Genomic DNA, 24,810 nt, shown 5'->3' on the forward strand with positions numbered 1-24,810 from the left:
CATGCAAAGCAGATGCCTAATAAAGCCGAGCTCCACTGCGGCATGATTACAGAATCCTGTCTCATGAAACGCAGGCTGTCTAACTCTGTAGTAAACAAAAGTTCACGTGCCGATACAAAACAGACAGAGCAGTTTAGGCTTGACTAACGATGTTAAAGCATTTAAAATATTAAAGAAACACTCTTTGCTTTTTGAAATTTTCAGTTTCATAACTGATTTATTTCTTCAGTGGCAGCAGCTCCCTGAAAAAGCTTTATGAACTTTAAAACAAAATACAAAAAAAGGAAAGGAATATTACTAAAATATTGTAAGTGGGCAGAGTCAGAAAAATCAAAGTCTCTTTAAAATAAATGGAACAAGCACTGTCAAAACACTTCGGAATCCATTGTCCTCGTCACTCACCGGCATCACTTGGGCCTGGACCAAAAGGCAGCCATGGTGAAAACACTAACTGGGACCCCAGCCACTGTCTCTGCGTGTGTGCAGGATCCCCCGTGAGGCCCCCCTCTTATTTGGGGCTCCTGGAAATGGCAGTGAAATACGAATCTCAAAGCTATACGAGAGAAAGAACTTTCCTTTTTAATTTGCCACTCAACTAAATATAAAGACTTTTACTGATAGTGTAATAAAACCAGACAAACCTATATTACATTAAATGATTGGCATATGATGCTCCTGGAAGATTTTTTTCTATGAACGTGAAATATTTAGGAAATTGCCCTTTTATTATTTTGACTGCATAGTGGTAATAATTCACTTACTTAAATCACAGTACTACTACAGAAGGTCAATGTTGAGGTTGACAGGCTGTAAAATTTCCTTTTTAGAAATCTATCCATCCTCCAAACTGGGAAACTGCAAATTTTTTTAATAATTAATGCTTTTTTTTTTTTTTTTTTCCCCCCTTATTCCAGTATGCCCTTTTGGTTATTTATTTGTTGACGTGGGCTGACAATGGAATCACAAAAGGCACACCGAAAACTCCAAACTACTTGTTCTTTTTTTTTTTTTTTTTTTTTTTTTTCTCCCTTGAGAGTTGAAAGGAATGAAAACATACAGAGGTTTGGAATAGGGAATACAAATTTAGAGAGGAAAAGACTTATTTAAACTACAAACATTTCAAAACAAATGTACGTTTGACTGCAAGAATAATGTGAATCTGTTTTGAAATATGTCAGTTACTGACTCCTTTAATGTTTGTTCAAATACTAAATAAGAAGACCTAATAGGCTCTATTGAAATTTGTTTTCATAACTCAAGTCTGGTATATCTATTTTTATTATGCTGTTCTTTCCAGGAGTACAAGCCTACTATTTGGAAGCTTTGACTGTGAGACCAATTTTTTATTTTTAGTAGGACTCTGCAAATGATCAACAACGAAAGGAAAAATTGGAAGCCCATAACATAGTAAAAATTCAAACCGTAAATGAATGAATAGAAAGCACTTCCCTTTTCACGAAAGGCACCGTATCTTTATTGGAAGTCACAACACTAACAGCACCTGAAAGTAACAACCGTGAGCAAGTCGTACTGCTTTCCCTAGTAGTAAAAGGAAAAATACTTCCTTTTACTAAAAAAGCCTTCACCACATTTTACAAGCACCTGAGTGAGGAATGCTTCAATTTTTCAAAATGTTTTTTTTGTAAACAAACAAAAAACCCCAGAATGCTACTTCCTCAGTTAAAAACGTATTAATTAGGAACATCAGAAATGACACAAACAGTTAAGCACGTCTTGACATCTCTTCAGATAGTGCCACCAAAGCAAAGCACCGCAGAAGACTGCTTTTAGCCTATGAGAAGTACGAACACACCGTGGCTGTTTAACCAAAGACCTCAACCCGACCCTCAGAGCTGCAGAAGCCACTTTTTAATCTTGAAAACTAACTCAGTCCGGGGGGTAGACCAGTGACGGGCTCAGGACCTCAACCCCGAGCGAGCAGTCCAAGACACTGCCGACTCCCCAGCTGGGAAGCACGCCCGCCGACAGGCGCATTTTGCACACACCCCAGCGCCTGCCGGCAGCCACCGTGGCCAGCTGCCGCCGTGGCTGGGTGCCCGCTCGCCACGGCCCGGCCTGCGCCCCAGGGCACGAGCGCTGAGCAGCGACAGGCACTACAGACTGCTCCAGCCCACAGCGCTGCTAGGAAATCCCTCTTCTGCGCTATTCCTGGCACGTTTATAGTTGCAAGTCCTCCATGCGATGAATCACATCTGTTTACGCTTGTGTGCCAGAAAAGAGATTTTTAAACTGCGGAGAAAAGACAACATCCTTTGCTGGCACTTCTGGATGCCAGCATGACCCTTTGTGTAGCAGTGGGAATCAGAAAATGGCAGCAATATCGCAAGGATTTTCAAAATGACCATATTAAAGTGTTGCCCACAGTCAGCTCCGGATCCTGAGTGGGATTTGGCTACACAGGGGAGGGAGGCTGCAGGATCCTCCCTCTGGCTGTGGCCAAAGCCACAGAAACATTACTATATAATTACATTATACAACTATCTAATATATCTGACAGCATTGTCAGCTTTATGATATTATAATGTTCCAATTATAGTCAACAACTGTAAGAATGTTATCAGACAGCTCTTCTCTAAACCTTTGCTGACAACGCTATAACACCTCTTGTCAGCTTAACTGAGGGCATTAAGCTCCTCATTCTGAACTCCTTCCCCAAAAGTTGAACAAAACCAGGAACCAGGTGTTACAAGCATGGAGAGTGAACAAAATTAGTAACTTCACAAAATACAGCATTCAGCTGAATCATACCAAAGACGTAGGCACCGTAACGCAGTTTCTACACATCCAGAGACAGATTCACATACTCAAAAATAAAGAGCCCGTGTTAACTTCTGTCCTGCCCAATGCTCCCTGAGATGCTACACATAAGGTGAAGAAACTTGGAGATTTTTAAGACTAAAATACGTGAAATATTTCTGAAGTTTTTGCCTGGGTTATTTTATAAAATAGCATGAGAGGTCACAGAGTCCACTGACAAAAAGGACAACACTCAAGGAAGCTAAAGGGGAATTTCCACTGTTTGTTCAACAGAGTATTTGTGTAATACTAAGAAGATTCAAGGAAAAGAATGGCTTAAACTTAAATGAGTGCTCTGGCTACCAGGGAGAAGGCTACATTGGCATCTGAGGACATGTCTTCATGGCAGACTAGCTTAGTTGGCTTTGAAAGGGTTTAACTTGGGTACCACACCCATCTGATCAAGTTGACACGAAGCTAACTTGGAATTAAAAATATCAGTTGCTAAGTATATCTTGGCAGCGGCTAACGCTAGTTATAATCAATGCAATGTCAGCATCACTGCCTGCATAAGAACACGGACCTTGCTTATGGCCACATAAAATTAATGTTTTTGCTTTAGGATGTAACTTCAGCTTCCCTTTTGCAAACGCATGTGTTTGTGCTCAAAGGAATCCCAAGCACTTCAAAAGCAATGTTGAGGGGATTAGTTTTCTTGAGGGATCCATGCCTAAATGTGCCTTTGATAACTTCTGATCCCATTTTCCATTTGCCTTACCTGATTATCTGTGTTGTTTACAGTGAAATAGCCCACACAAATAATGACTTCATGTAGCAATCCTTCACAGGTATGCTGCGAACAGTACCACAGTAGAGAGCTGATAATATGCCGGAATGCAAGGGACAGTCCTTCAGCACCCACAATAGACTGAAAAAAAGGCCAAGAAACAGAAATTACTGTCTATCAGTATGTTACAGAACTTGCGTGAATTACATCTACATCAATCGCACCCTTTTATTTTTTTTGCAAAGTATAGACTATATTCTTTGTGGTGATGACTCTGGAGGAGGGACAGAATCAGCTCTGTTCTTTCAGTAACTTATTTACAACTGGACTATAACATTAGAAGTAAAAAAAATAAGAATAAATTCAAATTATAAAGGGACACGGGAAAAATTGGATTTTGCTTAGTTGACATTCAGTGTAGCACTAGGTTGGCCATTTCATTTGACATACATTACATGTTCCAGGAAAACTTAATGCTAATAATATTTCTTAGTAATAAGCAAAAGAAACCAAACCATCTTCAGTTTGACAAAAGAGCAAAAGGCATTTCTCATTAGTAACTTGCGCTCTGAATGGAATACAAAGATTAATAACAAATAATGACTTTTCAAACATTAAAAAAAGTTAGAAACATCCAAAAGGAGAGAACACTCAGCTGCAAAGCTTCCTGGGATGCTTTTTAAAAGTAGGCAAATTGCTGTAACGTGGAGATTCAGAATTAGATTTTATCTGTGCAGCCTACAGCCTCTATTTAATAAACATGTCAAACAGACAGAACGACACAAGGTCAAAGGGGAAAACTAAAGCACAAGGAATGAGCATGACAGTCTACTAACTCTAATGAGACAGCAATGCAGGCCTGTGAGAAAATCTCTTTTATTTGAGAGTTTTCTTGATTTTATACCTTGTAGCCTGTGTTAAGTACATATACATAAATCCCGGTCTATAGTGTATTTAGTTTTAGCATACTCCAAATCTACCCAGCAAAAGTAGAAACCTTGACAATTAAAACAGACTTGGTGGTGGGTACTTTCTATCTTGAACCTAAAGCATTCTGGTAAGCTAGTATATTTTCAAAATTTAATGCACAATACAGCCACCATTTACTGCTCTACATCATGTAAATGCCATGTTCTTAGGTCTACCCTTATTTAATTAGTGCTGTCCACGCATGCTGTGACCTAGCACTCTGGGTTTAACCTTCCCTGATAACAATAGGTCAAAGGGCACCTGAGTTTGTGTATAAAAGTTAAACTAATTTTTCAAGGAAACTATGCTTCCTTTTTAGCCAGAATTAATATCAGCTCAGGATCCTGCGTTGTTTCTCACTACCATCTTTCAATTGTTTAGACTGTCAAATTAAATGAAATATATATCCATGAGCCATCTGTGCTAATACAAACTCTAGAATACCAGACCTCTTCTGTTAATCAAAAACCCCTACTCTATAGTCCCACTATTGCGTGATAAAACTATTCCTTGGAGATAATAATCAGACAGTACATAAACTATGCTTTTTCCCTCTGCTGTCTGCTATAGTCCATGAGGTCAGAATGGACAGCAAACTGCCTCAGGTGTATGTTGATTTTTTAACATTACAGAAACAAATCACATTGATACATTGAAAGGGGATAGTTGCTGAGACTACACAAGTGTGTCTGTCCATCACAAACAATATTATGCCTACAATTCAGTGAGACAGCTAAGCAGATGATTCCTGAGCGGAGCCCTGCATCAATGAACTGAATGAAATCATTCACACTGGTTAGCTTTCTACCACCCTTTATGCAATAATTACTATCTTGCACCATTTTACATAGAATAAACTAATGCAGATGATGGGATTTGGGAATTAATGTTCATGGTTTGTTATAAATGCTCAAATATAATGGAAGTTGGTAGAGGAATAAATACAAAGAGAGTAAGCAGAGGTTGTATTTTAAAAATTAATAGTAGTTTCTTGCTATATCAGGGAGCAGCCCTTCAGCCAGCGAGATTTGCTATAGCTCCCATACAAGCTGTAACTGCCAGTTCAAGTTTCACTCTCTGGTATATACCCGTAATGTCTACAGCAACAAATAAACGCCCAGTCTCAAACCAAGCGGTACTGAACAAGCTGTAGAAGAGAACTACTTTGATACACCTTGATTTACAGAAAGAAATGGGAGTTAATGGTGTGTGTTAAGAGTTGTTTTATGTGAAACGCCAATAAATACTGTTTCTGTGCCCTGTAAAAAACCCCGAACTGGTCTGGATCTTGCAACTGCATCTATACAGATGAATGGTGCTACATGCAAATTGCTTGTTGCCATTATTGGAGATACTAAATGTACTAAAACTCAAATTCAAGAAATAAAAACTGGAGGAGACTTATACCTTATACTAAATCCTTTACTCATGCAAAGCTCTTGCTGAGTTTAATGCATTTCAGATGGAGTGGGTGGTACAACTCATATACAAATTACTTATTAAATGAAACAGAAACGTATTCTGATGAATTGTATAAGATTGATGCTGCTAAGAAGATAAGAAAAGACTTTCTCAAGACTCAAAATGTGATCTTTTTCGATTTTGTTTGTGAATAAAAACTATGAAAAATTACGTTTCCAGTTTTTGGTCAGTAACATTTTACTTGAAGAAAAAAATTGATATCAAGTGTTTTTCAGTTTTAATTGTGCAATCCTAAAGCAAGTGGCCACTGAAAGCACTGACAAATGTAAATTGGGTTATAATATAAGCAAGTTCTTTCACATTAGAAAAACTGTTATTTTGTGCTTTAACCAGTATTTTTTTTTACGTTCTTGGGGCTTATTAAATATAAAAAGTACTACACTAGAAGTGAGGGGTTTTTGAATATGAGTAGTAATGGATTGGATTCAGCATTTCAAGTATTCTAAATTTTCACTTTTTAGTAAAATTCATTGGCCATAGCTATACGGTGGAAATAGCAACAGTTACCCATTTGATGCATGAAGAAAACCTCAACATTCAATGGCAAAAGTTCCTTCAATACTTAAGATATCAAAGACAAAACTTAGTCCAAAAGTATACGCAATAATTAACATTTTCACATTAAGCAAAAGTTTTAAAACGTCTGTTACCTGAAAGGCAGGCAGATCAAGAACAGCAAAACTATTGAAGAAACGTAAACTCTGAATGGCAACCTGGATTGTGTTCGCTGCATAGCTATCTTTAGGACTTGCTGTGTTTGGGTCTGAAATTGTCCCGTGGAAAAGAACACAGTACAGCATATGTAAAACTCCAACCAGATCTGTAGACTGAAGAACTGCCGTTAGTCCTGTGGGGTCCTGACGTGTATTGTCAAATATGTTCCAAGACCTGTCAGAGAAACATTAAGCCGTCTAAGGAGGAGACCAGCACTCAGTGGGAACACTTGCCCAGGACACAGTACTTTTAATAAGCCAAATGGTAGGAAAACAGTAAACTGTTTAAAATGAAAAAGCCCAATGTCTAATGTGTCAAGAAACCACAATATTTCCAGTAAATACTTTCAATAATCTGGGCACCGTCTCATGCTCTCTTTAATTGCAGTGCAGCTGTATCTTTAAATATCTTTCTCCACATACTGGTGTCTTTGCTCCCAAAATGGGTTCATGATACCAGTGTGAGACCATGCAGAAATTCAACAGCCTAAGTCTGAAGCCTGGGGGCACTTTCGGGGCTCCATGCAAGCTCTGTCACAGGTTAGGAGCCTACACCCGTCCTTCTTTCCTGCAATAGCAGCCAGCAGAGGTGGGAGAACTGCCTGGAGGCTCTCGCTGCCTCAGTGACGGGCTGCAGGCACTGCAACAAACTGCCTACCTAAGTAGCAAAATAAGTTACTAGGACCAGATGATCTTAATCAAATAGTTCTGCAGGAATTTAAGAATGAAGTGGTTGAGCAGTTAACAAAACACACTACTTCTTACTTCGGTCAGATGATATTATGGGAGACTGTACAGTAGCAAAGCACCAATAAGTTTGAAATGCTCGACACGAACCAGCACAGCTTGTGCAAATGGAAACTAGGTTCCTTTGGTGTCTTTTGGGTATGCACATAAAATAATGGAGAAGGTTTTTGGCTATCTAGAGTATCGGGACAGGCAGGCAAATAACTCAGGATACCCTTTCCATTCTCACATCCAAACTTTCAAAAGCACTTAACATAATGCCTCCATGCTTTGTTCCATGTTTTTTCACATTATTATTAATCCAGAAAATGATGCAGGACAGTCACTACTATGGAAGACAAAGATTGTCACTTGTCTGGAGGTTAAACAATGTGTGGAAAGTAGGCAAATACAAAATAAAGCACAAAAATAATTCAACAAGTTTTATATACTCTGAGTTCTAATTCAAACCCATCATGTAAATCACCTGAACTTCATAATGGAAATACATTCAGTCTATTATTGGCAATTAAAGGAAACATTAAAATGTTACGACACAGTGAACAGTAACACCAAAAATACACTACATCAAAATCTGGTCTTTAAGAAAGAAAAGAAAAAAGAAAAAAAAAAAGAAGTGCCAATATCAAAGAGGCTACAAAGACTGAGTCTATATATTATTCTTCTTTATAACTAAAGGAAAACATGACAGGTGATGTGAAAAAATGTTGTGAAAGGACAAATTAAATGAGGGTATCTTTCCCTTTTATAACAACTAAAAGCAGAAGAAATGGGAAAGTAGTGGAAACAAGAACCACTTTTTAAAAAAATCTGTAGCTTTGAAAACCTCAGTTTAATACAGAAAAGTCTGGAAACTGAGGGAAGAGAATATTCCTGTTGATCAGAATCAGTAACAAGCTTTTCCTTGACTAGAATGGCTCTAAATGATATTTTCAGTATCTGCATCAAAAGCATCCTGCACCGCTCTGTTACACACACTGCTCTGGTCCAGCGATGCTTCTAGCACAGACCCTAGGTAGGCTGAGAAATCCTGCTTTTTATGATACAGACACTGTCTTCAGGGGAGCAACGAAACCACAAATTCAGCAACTATTAAGTTTTGATGATCATCATCTTGTTCTGCCATTTTCACTGTTTATAGCGAAGCAAAAAAAAAAAACAGGTAAGAAAGCCCCGCCTCACCCCAAAACAGTGTATGTCAGTGAGAACTTCTATTTGTAGCAGCACTCCACTTCTTCCTTGGACCAAAGAGAAAGAGAGGGAAACAGGCAGAGCAGGATAGTGAACCTGCATTCTTCACGTGCCAAAGAAGGCCCTGGGACTGGGCTAACTTCACATATAGCTTAAATATTTTAAGAGAAGATGGAACAACAGTTACGTGAAACACCATCTTTGTAGTTGTAACAGGAAAACTGAAAGTCTGTATTGATGCATTTCCTCGTGGATACAATTCTTCTGTAAGGTAGCACGAATGGGCACCAAAACCACAAGCAACACCTGGTTCTTTCTACGGCCAGGCTGACCACCAGGTGTTTCTGATAGCAGAGGCTCCCGCTGTGCCCCGGAGCAGGGACTGCTGAGCAGCCAGTGGGGACAGAGCGTGAACAGCTACTGTGAGGAGGCTGCCATGCTGCAGGTGAAGGATGGAAGATTTAGGAGGTTTAGGAACGACCTTTTAGCACTCAGGCTCTGAAGTATCTCTGCACAGCCTTTGAAGGGTCTTCTCGCAGGCCTGAGCCCAAGTGAATACGACAGGACAGCATTTGGGTTGTACACAACTTGCTTCACTAGCACCCATCTGCTTCCATCACTGTCCACACACATCTTTATGTTTAGAAAGCAGTTGTTCAGATGACTCACTTCTGCTTTTTATCAGTTAGATTACACGTGTAAAGAATGATCTTATTTGAAATTAGCATTTATTTCTTTCCAAGTTATTTCTATTTACGGCCTGCGAATGTTCAGTGCTACTAAAAAAGCTTTTAAGTACAGCATCCTCTGCTGCTACCTCAAGGATTAATGTCCTGGTCCTATTTCAGCAATACTGATGCTGCACAAAAAACCCACAAGACTGCATAATTACTTCACAAATCTTTGACAGAAGCCATCAGATCTTTAGGTAGGACACAGAAAGAACAAAAGCAACATAGCTGTGACTCTTTCCCAGTAGCTGTATTATTACATAAGTGATTCCATTACCGCCAGCCACCACTGGAACTCCACTACAACTCTGCAAGTTAGCAGTCAGCCATTCGTAGAGAGTCAGCTGGAGACAACCGTGTCTGAATTTATTGTACAGGTTCCAAAAATGGCGTGCTTGTTTAATAATGTTGTAGGCAACTGAACTCCCAACATTCCTTAAAGAAACTGCCACAAAACCAGCCATGACAGCTCTTCAGAAGGTCACCGGCATAGGATTCTCTCAAAATACATGTAATAACATTCAAAAGGCAAGCTGAAGTAAATTAAAAAGATGATTAAAATTATTTGATGCCACTTACCTGCTGCACAAGTAAAATCACAAACATTCAGCTGGTAGTTTGTAACACTCATAATGACCCTAGTATTTACTCCGTAAGAAATTTAAAAAGTGGAAGAAATACTAGAGCTGTAAGTATGTTTTGGGTGGGGCTACGCTGCACAACAATTTATGGCATTACTTTCTTTTTCCTGTGTCTGGAATCCGTGCCCCAAATCTTCATTTGGAAGCTCTGTGGTCTTTAAGTGAGTGTGTTTGAATGGAGTCAGCAGAGACGCTTCCTGAGCCATCACCTGGCCTCGCCAGCTGTGCCTTTATGCAGATTCCTGCTGCATAGTTTCGAGTCCTGTTGGCACGTGAACCTGGCTGCAAGCGAGGAACGAACCTGGATGGCTGCATGAGGAGGGCGAGCCAACACCTCTGGGACCACTGTTTTTACAACTTTGTTTTGCGTGTCTGTGGACTCCTTAGTATTCCTCACCTCAGAATACTAACTGATGTCCAGTTATTTATTTTTGCAGTATGCAGTAGCCAAAACGTGCTAACTGTCACTTAAGCACAATCAAGTAACTAGAATGTTTATTTCCACAGGATCACATGAGAGTACAGCTCCTTTTGCCAACTAGTATTTCTTAATTTCAATCTCAGCTTTTTCAACAGCACAAAACAGAAAAAAACACTCCTGGTGAAATGATAACCCCAAATTAATTACTGTATATGATACCTCACAGAACTCTTTGTGACTATATGCAATGAGAAGATTGACCAATTTTACCAAAGGTTAAAGTAAGCTCACTTTCAACTCTCACTCCATCATTATTTTTAAACAATTCCATATGAAAAAGCTTACTTTGCTGGATGAAATCCTTTTACCATTTTGTGCTGTTCTGGAGCAGCGAATGAATCAAAATATACATAAAAAAGTCAATTGTAAAATAACTCAAAATGCAAGCATTATTTTTTTTTTTTTTTCACAGAAAAGACCAGGAATTTTAAAGGTATACCACAGCACAAAGCTGTTTAAAAAAAAGGAAAAAAAAAAAAAATCTGTCTGCTAGGTTTGGTGGATTGAAGCAACTGTTAGAAACGTTTATTTTTGATGTTGCCTGTATTACAGTTAATGTGTATATGAACAGGCCACTGGCTCCTGTTGGTTTTAACTGTCAGTTATAATCACTTTAAGCCTAAATGTTTACAATAAAAAGGTAAAAGACGTTATTCATGCTGGTTGTGGGCTTTAGAGTAGAAAAAAATGTATATGAAATGTTGGAAAATAAAGCATGAACCTTTGCGTATGCTGCTTTGAATCATTTTGGTCAAGTTTGTACAACAGTGGATTTCATACTTTTAGCAGATTTTTCAGTCCACCTCAAAGATAAGGCCAGTGAAAATTCAGAGCTGTCAGGACACGGACTGAAATAAAAACCCATAAAAAGCCTAATACCTTAAGATGGTGATGTCATACAAGAAACCTAGGTTTTATTTAACTAAAGTTAAGAGAGGAGATTCCTACAGACGTACCTCCTTTTAAATTCTCTTATTTAAAGAAGTTTATTCTCTGTGTCTGTAACAGTTGCCAAAGTAAAATAGTCAGTATGGACAAAACCCCTTCAATTAATCACTGAAGGGAAGCAAGACTCGCCGGATTTTTTACATTGGCTTACATAGCTGGGAAAACAGATAGGCTTTCAAACTTTACCAACTCTCTATATTTAACACAGAAAACCAGGCAAATATTTATATTATGATCAAACAATCTGCAAGATCTTAAAAAGAAAAGTTTAATGAAATGCAGAGAATTTTCATTATGGGTTGCCATTATGGGTTTCAGCTTCTGCCATCAAGGAGTCTCAGGAATTGGTACAGAGTTTATGACTTACAGAAAAGGTTTAAGAATTTGAAAATGTGGATATATCCATCACAGGAAAGAAAGATACTGAACAGTGGTACTACATTGCTTAAAATGCACCACTATTTATTAAAAACAGGAATTCAATACAGCGTGATGAGAAACAGCATACTCTGCAGAACAAGTATAAAACTACAATTTCTCCAAGCTTCAATATGAGCAAACTGTTTATATCTGAAAATATATTGTTTTAAAAACTGACTGAGCTAACAAGCAGACAAGCCTTTCTAAGGGTATACATTATAATGTTTGTATATTTGAAATATATACTCCTGATTAAAAACATGGAGCCAAATGGAGGCATGACTTTTCAAAAGGCTTAGAATATAATCTGGGGTTTTTTATTATTATTAGGATTTAAAAACTATTATCTGTTCTTTTTGCTTCTCAATTGATTTATTTAGAAAGAGATGTACAAATGAAGAGGTAAAATAATAATAAAAGTAGTATACAGAAGTATTTAGTACCTATCAGACCTTGTTATAATACACACTGTCGAGCTAGGAATCACAATACTGTGTAAAAGCGATAATTTGAAACCTTTTAGTAATTTCAAGAACAAGTTTTAGTTTGTTTACAGTACTTGCTGGATCTGCTGTCCCCTGGAAGTGGTGAGAAGCACAAGCAGCGTTCAAGGCAGACTTGCATCTGATTCACCGTCCAGCAGCCAAAACAGACATTATCTTAATTACTGTAATAAAACTGAAAACAGACCAGCCTACTTCCTTGTGTATCTGTGACATGACAGTCACTATTTTCCTGGATCAAACCCTATATATCTGCAGCTTTCTGCCACTGCAGCTTGTAATCCACAACTTCATTAGCTGTTGACACAGATTTATATGTATTCCACCACTGTTTTGAGATAACATATAACAGTAACAATTTAGTTACTGTACTGTTGTGACATTCTATTTTCCCAGATTAATGGGGGAGCTTGTAGACATTTTTTACATCAAGGGAACAGCAAAATTTTGAAAAAGTTGATGTCCCAAGAAGCTACATAATTTGAGGGACTAGTATTTGCAATGTCTTCCTTATGTGCATCTCACTTTCCTCCTTGTGTCTGTGTTATTGCGAGTTCACTGCACTGCTCTTAGGGAGAACATTCTTCCTTAGTGATTAACCCTTACACCGCACTATTGCTGATAGTTTCCGCCTGCTGTTTGCATTACCTCTGTGGGTAGTGTGCACTTCTTCATTCGCACTAATGGGCAATATCAAAATAAGGCAATAACAACAGTCCTCCATAGTGTAACAACTAAACTTCTTGGACTTAAATATGAGTTCCAGAGACTTATAGGTAAAAAAGGGATAAAGATTTGATGAACACTGGGCAGCACAGGAAAGGACAGGAACATAAGCAAGATCCTTGCTATGCTGATGAAGGACTTGACATATATTTTCTTACTTAAGTCTTCACTCCTGCTTTTAGGGAAGGGTGAGCTGGGGCAGCATGGCCTTTTTTATCAATGCTCCTTGCATTTCATGCCTGCTCATTGTTTTCTGTTTTGTGTTTACAAGTCAAGCATGCTCCATATGTGTACCGAGGACTCAAGGGCCCAAAGTAGGCCTCGTATGTCTCACAGTTAACAGTAATAAACTCTGGAAAACAAGGCTATCGTCCTGAACATTGCTACTGGACATCTGGAATTGGACACAAATTGCAAGACAGATTTATATGGCTATATAAACCACTGTTATTCTGTATAAAGTCTATTTAATATTTTGCTTTATTTCAGGTTACTAAAAATGTCTCTGTTTTCAATTCTGGCTACTGTTACTCTTAGTGGTGAGCAAAAAACAGTTAAGCATTATCATGGTCACAATTTTCAAGCCCAAGCATCAGAAGTCAAGGTCCATCTTTTGCTCACCAAACAGAGATCGCTCAATATTCAGACATGCTGCATTTTATGATTTCTCACTACATATAATAAGGGATGATACCCTATTTTCAGATCTCATACACTTTTATTTTTTTTTACTCATCAGGGAGAAAGGCTAGCAGAGGCTGCTAGCAATGGATGCAACACAGCATCAGAAAAATGGGACTTCCACTTGGAGGTCTCAAGTCACCCTCACTGATTCTCACTAAGAGATGAGGGTATAAAAATTATCAAAACAAGGTTCAAATGGGGTCACAAATTATTAATGTTTTCAACAAATGATCTTTTATATGTATTACACAGTGTTTGGAAAACGTGCTATTACATCCACAGCAAAACTTCAATTAAAAGAATCAATCTAGCATTTATTAACCAGTACCAAAAAGGATCATTTGAGAAGTAAGATCAATATCGAAGTTAAATCTTTTTAAAGACCTTGACCACTAATGAAAAGAAAATCCCTCTCTTGTAATGGTATGTTTATAACATATATTCAGAATGGATTCCCTCATTTCAATAACTTTTTATGATGTTAAAATTGAGAATCCTCCAATTTATGTTTCTACATTAGCAAGACTTTCTTTTATTGTATCTAACTCCATGATTTTGGACTTTTTTTTTTTTTTCTCAAGTCTACTATGAGAATAAAAAAAAGTACCTTAGTTTGTCTTAAAATTTTATCATCTACATCATATCAACCATAGAACTCATTTAACACTTAATACTGAGATACATATATAATACAATTTGAGGCTTTTCTCTAATAATCATTATTGTTGTGACATCTTGCCTGATGTAGAGGTATGTGCAGTGAGTGCTTTACTGACATCTCTTCCCTGCGTATAAAGTGAAGGAATTGTCATAATAAACACTGGGTATCAATTCAGAGCTTGGTTTAGAAACACACAACCAAATTTGGGAGTTGTATGAAATGTTCCTGTGAGGAAGACAGGAAAGTCTAGACTGACAGCTCTTCCTACGTCAGAGCTCCAGAAATGGCCTAACATACTTTGTACCCACAGGACAGGATCTCTTAATTGTTTAAAACCTGAGTTAGAGTATTTAGCTTCTGGCCCTCTGGGGATATCGCCGATTACAGTTGCAGTAAAGTTCTTAACAACCTGGTGGTGTCTGAAAGCAAAGGAGAAGGATCACACAGCGCTTGGCCATTTCTAGCTCATAAAGGATTTCATTGTTGCAGGCACTGTGGATGGTTTGAGAGCCCGGAGGTGGTCCTGGTGTGTTAGCCACCCGGCGTCTGCTGTCCTATCACCTTCCCTCTATGCCACTCAGTGACACAGAGTGCTAAGATCTGCACACAGTATAAAGAGCACTGTGTAAAAAAAATCTAATGCATTTAAGATGGAATGACAACTTTTTATATGACAAATAACAGCCAGAAATAGTTCTATTGGAAAAAAAAAATTACTTTTGTGCCCCCTACGATCATCACTGAGTAGCACAGAGAAATTCCCAAACTGAAAAGACTCTATATAGGAAGATACATCAAAAGAACAATTAAAAAAAACACTCTTGCAACAACGGTGAAAGCCTGATATTACTTTGGCAAAACTTCTTTTCACACTAAAGTGTCAGAGCACTAGTAGTACTTACTGGACTTTTTTCTTCTCAGTAACAACTTCAAAAGTTGTATGATCAGTGTGGTTAGTTACTCTGATGTACAGAGGGGTATAACACGGCATGTCTGTTTGATGCTCGAGCATGTACCAACTGAGTTAGAGAATGAGAAATGCCAGATTCTGACTGAATAGGCTGCATTGCCTCCTCCTCCTATTTACCACGAATGAAAGAGGCATCTGTATTTCTCACAAAGAGAGGCCGCCTTTTGTGCTGCAGATCAAGTATCACACAACATGTATTACTGTATTGTGACATATTTAAGAATTCAATAAATTTGAGCTCTGTTTCTGCCACCTTAATCTGTGTTTGGCAATACCTTTTTCCATTTAAATCACCTTGAATACTAAGGGCTTCTGTAACACGACAGAATTACACTCTGCATTCACTTTTTAAATGAGAGGGGGCCCAGGTGATGAAAGACATTTAATTTAAACTGCGCTCCTAATCAGTTACACCAAAGCTTTTGATCTAAAAGTGAAAGACAACAGTTTTGAAATCTCCAAGCTCATTCCTCTCATTTCTTTTCATGCTCAAATGAACAACTCAACCTGGAAATCGAGAACAATCAGCACCTTTGGATAAAATCCAAAGCGTTGCTGTTATATGCAGCTAGTAAGATGAGATACTTCTTGGTGTGACTGTGAAGAAAAAATGCTCAGTCCTTCAAAATTATTATTCTGCTACAAAGGACAGATGTTCTTGAAGGAAGTACTTGCACAGTGCTTTATTATTTTGGGGTGCAAAGATCTCTGATTATTTGGGTGAAGCATGTGCCTGCTACAGAAACTGCAAATATTATATTACTCACTCTTGTAGCTAGAACTATTATTCCACTCAGTGAAGGGTGATATTTTAATTTTTTTTTTAGTAAGCGTTTGACTTTTGGCAGTGCTGTCCTGGAATGTAAAATGCCAAGTTGGCAGCTTTCAGAAAGGGAAATTTCAGTAAGTTGGGATGGTCTCTTTGGGCTCATATTTCTTGCAGTTCTTTTTCCATATGCCTATGTCCCTAGGTTACCAGTAACAACGCTTACCTACAGCTTTGTTTCTTGTTTTGTGTTTTATTAACTCTAGTTTTTCAACTCTAGCATCATTTTACCCTTCAGAAGTTCATTGTAAAGTTCAGTCAGCCTTGTCTTTTCCTGAAACGTGTAGTAGACTAACAGTGCTAGGTTCTCATACGTGCATCTCAAAGCTCTGAGATTTTGACTCTCACAGTGTCAGACTGTCCTATGCTGTAGATTACAGAAGTCCAGATTTGCTGGCAGACGCAGATCTCATGATCATTCCCCACAATCCTCGTTATGATAATCAACATTTTTCATTAGAAAATTCCCTGACTAATCTAATGATATTTTGTTTATAGAAAATACAATTCCCTTACTGACAGTGGTATTTTAAAAAACAGAAGCTGAATTAGGCTGCTCTAGCGACAGATCTATTAAGAGTTGATTTTAGCTGATAATAAAATACCTTTTGAAGTCCTTAGGACTGGACACTTAAAATTTGCAGTGATAAAACCCTCTCTGTAGTGGTGAATAAAGGAGATAAAGTTTGCAATTCTGATAAATGTCTTCCAAGAATCAAGACTTGGTGCAGGTAACTAATTACAATTCCATAAAAGGGTGAGCAGAGTGAATTTCCTGCACTGTTTCTTTACCAGTTATTATTATGTGACTAAGAACTGGTCTGTTTAACAGCCTCATCAGAATGCTTGCTTCCATGAACATGGTGTTGTCACAGAGTTACAACAGCTGCTGCCTGACGAACATATTAGAGATGACAGACCAAGTGCACCCACCTTCCATTGACAGCAAAACATAGTTGACATATTCCATGCAACACTGCTGTGGCATTCTGTAGAAATGTTGCTATCTTGGGATTCTCATCAACAGGGCCTTGAACAGAGAGGAAACAGCAACACAGCTTGTCGATCAATCCTATGTTCACCACATAGCTAGAAACAGAGGAAAAACTGTATTAAAAAAATGGTCCCACGCCAGTTTTAGTAACTTTGCAAAGGAAGTAATTTCTGATTCTCTACTATCAAACCATACAAAATGCAGATTGGGATTACTTAAATACTCTTTCTGAAAGGGTTCAATAAAACAATTCAAATTACAGTAACTTCAGATCTGTCTCTCTGTATCAGCAGTTTTTGCTAAGAGATCTGTCTGTTGTAGGATAATTTGTATTACATTGTGCAAGAAAGATGAGTGTAAATGTTCATTTTACCATACTCCTAGAAGGACAATAGAATTTTGCCACAGTAAGATGATTTATAATAATCTTGATAGCTCTACAACAGCATAACTTCTTTTTAGCATGAAGAGATAAACTTTGTAGAACACACTAATTCAAGAAGACAGTGATGTTACCCAGATAACGTCTTATTGCAACATATATATCATAACAACTACTGCCCAGTTGTTGTTTGTTTGTTTGTTTTTACCATTTAAAAATACATGCAACAGTTAAGAGACTGGTAGAACACGCAGGTAACAACCTTCTGCCATTGGTATAGAAGGATCAGGATCTGAAAGCCTCCTCAGGAGCTCAACCAAAACTTAGCACAGAAAACTATGCTAGTGATTTTTTTTTTTAAAACTGAAAATTCCTTTCTTTTTTACTGTCAGAGTAGACCGGATCATCATTGCTGATCATCAGATCACTACTGCTGAAGTTGCTTCTTTGAATTTCTAATAGCTTGGAAACCTATGCCAAAAAATTTGCTGTTCATCCTTGTAATCAAGATCTTTCCATCTACACCAGGTTTTCTCATACTTTGATCATTATCAACTCAACTTAAACTGTGCACGGAGCCAAATTTTTTTCCATGTCCCTTTGCTGGTATCACCTAACTTTACCTACTTTCCTTTTTCGATCACAAGCATTCAGCTTCTCAGACTTTACTGTGTCTCAACTGCTCGTTCTACTGACTTAGGTGAAATCAACTTCCTTTGTGGAAACAAATATCCTGCTGCCATCACCTTCTTCTTCTCTTTCCCCTATAATTTTCTTTGTGTTTCCCTCCACTCTTATCAACTGGGAGAAGCTTTTCGTCAAAATCAGAAGAGCTGCTGTTACATCCCCCGCCTCCACCTGACTTAACAGACAAGGGGAACTGATTGCTTTCGGAAACCATCAACTGATTCACTGTTTTTACACTGAACCATCCTGTTATTAATATTACTCTACCCTACCAGCTGTTCTGTCTATGTGCTTGTCTAGTCCATTTGTTAGATAGCCTCTTAGAGCGTTGGCTTGGGATGGGAACACCATTGGCTGTATGCTCCCATAATGTCCAGACCACCCTGACATGACTAAGTATGGAACATTATTAAATAATATTGATTCCAGTAAATAAATAATACTGATTAGATAGTGCTTGTCACAGGAGCTGTGCAAGTATTTATTAAAAACAACTATTCCCTCACGTGTCTAACAGTCTAATATAGAAAAAACAGGGATTTTTAAGGTTAGGGAAGAACACCTCTCCACTTTTTGACAGTGTTGTTGCTCAGAGACTAATCTCTCTTCAGGGCTAGAAGCTAGACTTTCTGCCAAAGTTTACCCTGCTGATGCAAAGCTTTTGGAAGCGATGAAAGTAATTAAGAATAAAAATACACTGGATATAAAGCAAGAGGTCTAACTGTAGTATGAAAAAAATTTAAAGCTGCTGATGTATAGCAGTTAGAAACACTTAAAGATGCACAAAGATCATTAATTGCACATTCATTGCTCAGGTAAATTTGTCTGTTCTATTTAGCATTGGGTTTCTTGCAGATTTTGATCTAAGCAATCCATCTGATCATACAGGTGATAAGCAAGCTCTCCTGTATTAGCAGAATTATTCCAGGAATAGAGTTTAGATACATCACAGTCACAGAGAAATGCTAAGTGCCAGAAATCTCTCTGTGAAATAGGAGAGGAGAAGAAGAAGTAAATAAAATACAGCTAATACCGATAGATAATTACCAAAAGGCATAAACATTCTCATCGATATTGTATTCCTCCTTCCCTAGGAGCATCTCTACAGTCTGACTGACACCTGCAAAACACACTCATTGCCCCCCGCCTCCTTTACATCCACACCTGGATACAAAGAGGCTGATCTTTTGGCAGAGAAGAAATGGATGAGAGTTTTCAGTCTAATGGGACTATTCTTTAATGGTATCCAGAGACAATGAGAAGACACGTGAAGCACTCCCTTCCATGAAGAACCGAGCATATAGACAAATGGAATGTCAAAGTTCTCTAATCTACTGCCTCTATCCTCCAGCCTTTTTATCCATGGTAGCATAGTCAAAATAATTTGGCTACTCTGTTGATACCCAGACAGTGTGTAGGTAATTATTGTTTACGCATCAGGTCTACTAGCCCCAAATAGAAAAAAAAAAAATATTCCAACTTTCCTCCTACTTCCCCCATCTCCCTAAAACTCTCATTTAATCAGCTCCCCAAGGACATACGATACAATGACCTGGAGGTGAAAGACAATCATTAATAATAGAATTTGTCTGTTTTTGACTAGTTTAAAATGCCCTCTCTCTTTTTTTCCTAATTGTGCTATTACCTTGTCATCGTGCCTTTCATTCTCCATTTATAACCAGATCCCCTAAAGTGCCTCAGGTGAGGGACATAGTTGGATTCTCATGTATCTTCTTATCTTAAGGGTATGCCTGTGCTTGGCCCAGTCAGTGTCAGATGTCTGTTCAGCACAAATATCAATAAGCAGACCTCCCACCCTCCCATTCATAAATGGGGAGAATACAACATCCTGAAATTTCACACTCTTTCAAAAGCTGTTTGAGGGGAAGGCGGGTTACATGAGAACAATAAAGTTTTAGAGGTCACTGGTATCTATGACAACTATTTGTTTTGCTTTTCTCCTCCAGCTGTCTTTTTTGTATCCATCAGCGTCATACCAGACTTTGAAAAGTCTGAAGATGCTCACTGAGATACATTTTCAGTAAGCATATAATCAGAACTTAATTTCTTCAGAGGGCTGAAGACAACTATTGAACAATAGACAACTATTGTTAACAACTATTTATATAATTTACTAGTGACACTATATACCTTTATCAAGCCTAATATAGAAAGCCTAAAAAAATATCCAACAATATATCTATATTTTTAATATATATTAACTATATATATTAATCTAGTCAGGTACAAGTGTTCTTACCAAATAATAAGAATGTTTCAAATAAAAATGTATTCTCTTTTACTTGACTGTTACAACTCACTGAGTTATTTTGACTGAAATCTTGCTCAGGAAAAAGAAAATAGCTGTTAAAGTACAGGAACATTATAAAGGTTGAAATGAGATTATAGGTAATCTTTATAACAGCAAGTATATATTTTATGTCAAACTTATATGAATGCATGTATGACATGCAGGACCACATGGCAATGGGCGTACACAGTTGACACAGAAAATTGAGAGAAAATAATGAAAATACGGAAGCTGACTCCTGGGTAATTAGGAGATGAAACTGATGGAAAAGACACAAAAAGAACAAGTTCAAAATTAAAAGACTCCTGATTTTCTATATTTCTGTGTGTGCAGGTCTTTGAAGAACATTTTTATTCGAGAATATAGCATTTCATTAGTGTCCTTGACTACACACGCAAACTACTCTTACTACGTTAAGGGTTAAAGCTTTCTTAAATCATTGCAATTTTCTTTCTCTGTAGTAAAGAAGGTTTAGAGATGTTTTATTATTTTTTTTTTTAACCTGATTAAGTCTTGGACTCTGCTGTTGAAGGCTTCCACTTGTGAGGATTTACTTTTCACTTCCTGTAATATCTTCAGTGCAGTAGAGTGGTTGTTTCCATCTGGGAAGCTGGAGATAAGACATCTGAAAATCACAGCAGTTATCCTCAGAAGTCCTGTTGTTAAACCTTCAAATACCTGCTTATTTGCACTTCTGCCTGAAGTAGCATTATGGTCATCTGGAACACTAACCTAAGTAAAGGGAAAAAAAGGAAAAACAATCAGAATTCAGTATAAATAATCAAAGTTTGTTGAGAAACACTTACAAAAAAGTTGCATATGAGCACACCAAAAATAATAATGAAGTAACATGTTCTAGCAGTGCTGATGGACATTAAAGCATTTCAGGTACCAGAAAACTCTCACGTAGCTAATAGAAGCTGAAACAGAATAAATCAAGTCAAACCAGCATTTGGTGTATACGAAGCAAAGGAAGCTTTAGGGCAGCAGAGTATTTCTTTAGTATGATTGTGGTGTTCCTATGCATACACAGGATTTTTGATATGTCACTAGCAAAAAAACCCTTTTTTTAAAACTGGACTGTGAAAAAAACAAACTACTGAGATGGTTCATTTTGACTGCTATGTTGTGTTACCAGGAAGACATATTAAATGTCTAGGATACACAAAGCATTCAGTAATACAGAGGAAAGACAGCTATTTTCTGTGGAAGGAACAGCATTTACTGTTTTATGGTAATCCCCTACTTGAATTTGGAAAAACACAACATACCATCAGAAGACTACTCAACAGTTTGAGTCCTAAACAAACACCCCTACAATAGTGAGCATTCTGAAAGGCGAGAGTTCTTGTGACTCAGCAGATACAATTGTGGCGCTTCACACAAAAAGCAAATACAGTTTGCAGGCAGTAGGAATGATCTCTGCAATGAGATCTAATCTCTGATGGAATTCCTCCTTCACAGCAAAAAAAAAAAAAAAACAACCCCAAAAAAACCCCCCAAAATTACAAAAGTATCTTGAAGTAAGCATCTTTCCAAAGGAAAAAAATTTTAATGTTAAAAATATTACAATTTTTTTACCAAAAAAAGCAAGATTGGTTGTGATAAAACTCAAACCATAACCAAGAAAAAACCCAACTGCAACAGTACTAGTCTGCCTTTATGAAACAGTCTACTGAAGTATCTGAGCAGTAGGATGAGACAACCGATGGGAAGGGCACAGGAGGTGCTGCCTGGTAACAACGGCAAAGGACACTGGGGAATACAAAAACATGTCCCATGAATAAAGCCCGAACATCTCAAAACAAAACATCACCTGATGACCACTGCATTTGTCCATCAGATGTCAATCATGTCAGAAGCACAACATGCAGTTCTCTCTGAACAGATCTCAGAGGAAAGGAATCCCCTTTTTCTAAATCATTACACTAGAGCCCACTCCTAAAAAAAAGCAGTGAAGTTGAGATGTACAACACATAAATCTGAAGACAAATCTATATGCAGGATTCAGAGCAGGAAGGAAATTCCGATGGAGAGTATAATTTTTTTAAAGTTTTTTTAATTTATTTTTTCACTTCTGCAGTCCAAGATAATTTAAGCCAGTTGAAATTCTGCCCTATTATGATCAAACAGTAAGTGAAGTGCGTGTGGAAGTGCTGCAGTTTTCCAGGCAGAGTACTGGCAGCACAGACACATCAATCACGACCCGGGGCTCCGACGTACATTCCCCGTGCTCCACGCTGCTGGGCTCCGCGTACCAAGACCTCTGCGAAGGCACTTTTATGAGATAGCTTGAGGCTTTCAACACTGCAATTAGTGATCAATATTGCCTGAAATTTTATTTTCCTTCCAGGTTAAAATCACTTACACTTGGTATATGCAAGTAAGGTCACAGAAAATCGTTCCTCCCTGTATAGGTATCAGGAGGGATTTGGTAACACTTGGTGACAAAGAACAACATGCGCATTTCTTTATTATTCATTAGCTCTGAGCCTTGTGTTGGTACTTAAAACTCATTGTAATAGTCTGTTTCTGGTGACGAGCCAAGTCAGCAAGTGAGAAGTCTTAAGCTGCTTATTCAAGTTCAATAGGAAAAATAATATTATGTTGCTCCAGTAACTTCTGTTGACTAAAATAATTCATGCCTAATGATTCTAATTGCCTACTGAAATAGATGGATTAAGCTTTACAATGTATAAATCAATTTAAATGTAGTGAATTTGTACTAGGAACACCAAGTTTCAAAAACTGCTAACAAATGCTACTCACTGCTTTTTCACCTAAGATAAAAAATTATATATAACTTATTTCTTAAAAGATTTAATAATATTTTGCAGTATTGCCTTATGTTTTCTGTAGCAAACAGTCCTATAAACAGACAATGTCTATTTTTGTCTTTCAGTTAAATGTACATATGAGAACTATATTTTCTAAGTATACAGCCTTTAGCTACACAAGTTCACGCTTTAATATGAAATCGTTCGTCCTAATTTGTAAAAGAAATAGCTCTGGCACTTTTAATACAATTGTTTATTGCACAACTGATTTTTTTTACAGTGTGTGTGTATTAATATAAAGTGAGAAGAAATGTGGGTTTTATACTGTGTATGACAAAGAGGAGATAAAAGGAAATACTATTTTACAGAAAGTGGGTAAATTTGAACTTAATTCCTACCTTTAATATTTTCCGTTTATATGAACTCAAATGAGTGACAAAAGATCAGCGCTTTTACCAAAGAAGTAATTAATGGGATAGTGTGAAAGTGTGTTGAGATTTATGTTCAAAATTAATTGGGTTGCTTGCAAAAGTGATGTATTACTCTGCTTGTTGATTATTATATCAAACAAGGGGATAGGAAATCTTAAGATTTAATAGTGTAATTATGAAAGCTTTCAAGCTCTGATTTCTTAGTGTTGATCACACAAGGAGATCATGATACTCAGAGAAACTCTGCTGAACATGCGCTTTGGATGAGTAAATGTTACACATTCCAAATTTTTATTTCTGAGGTTTAACATGTTTAACAGTTTAACTGACACAAATCTACAGGTACAATTACACACTTAAGCTGACTTGTCAAGTAATTGGCATAATATATTTTTAAATCACAAAGGAAAAAAATCAGGAAAACTGTAACTATTGTTCAATTATTTGACACATCCAACATCTCAGTGCAATTTCAGCATTTATGATGACTGTCTACGCTGGGCCTAATCAAGACTCCTACTTTCTTTAAAGCAGTTCTGGAACCAGAATGCTCTGATGTCCAGATTCTCAGCTCTAGTACAGTCTCCATACAACTGTTAAGCCATTCAGCAGAGAATTCCCCTTGTGTAGGGATTCCCTTCCTTGTGCAGAGCTGCCATAAGTTCTTCAGCTCTGCCCAGCATCTAGGACTTAATCCTGCAAGACACCGAACAATATGGCCCCAATCCAGTAAAGCACTTAGGCACAAATTTAATATAGCTGAGGATGTTACTCCATTCTGAATCATGACACTGAAAGTACCTCAGCATATCAGAGCACATTTTTTTTCTGTGCCAACATAAAAACCCCAAACCCAAACAGTTTCCAGTTATTAATGTAGAGCTCTGTCACTGAAAACACATTTATGTTTTTATTTGCCTTCGTAAAAACCATAATCCTTCATAGCCATGAAGAATTTTAAATACAGAGTTGTTAAACCTAAATGAAAAGT

At 37.6% G+C, this 24,810-nt stretch overlaps 1 protein-coding gene across 2 annotated transcripts in view; it reads right to left on the reverse strand.

Annotated features, from left to right (window-relative positions):
- SCAPER (S-phase cyclin A associated protein in the ER) overlaps nucleotides 1–24,810 on the reverse strand; it is a 168,275-nt gene that overhangs the window by 18,548 nt on the left and 124,917 nt on the right. For both annotated transcript variants that reach the window (XM_042803896.1, XM_032990469.2), the window contains exons 26-29: nucleotides 21,114–21,343; nucleotides 17,171–17,326; nucleotides 6,646–6,883; nucleotides 3,536–3,685 (exon numbers count right to left, since the gene is read on the reverse strand). In XM_042803896.1, the coding sequence (XP_042659830.1) occupies nucleotides 3,536–3,685; nucleotides 6,646–6,883; nucleotides 17,171–17,326; nucleotides 21,114–21,343 (774 nt within the window). The remainder of the gene's footprint in view (nucleotides 1–3,535; nucleotides 3,686–6,645; nucleotides 6,884–17,170; nucleotides 17,327–21,113; nucleotides 21,344–24,810) is intronic.

The sequence above is a fragment of the Tyto alba genome, unplaced genomic scaffold (assembly GCF_018691265.1).
Source record: "Tyto alba isolate M040663 unplaced genomic scaffold, T.alba_DEE_v4.0 Super-Scaffold_41, whole genome shotgun sequence".
Classification (NCBI taxonomy): domain Eukaryota; kingdom Metazoa; phylum Chordata; class Aves; order Strigiformes; family Tytonidae; genus Tyto; species Tyto alba.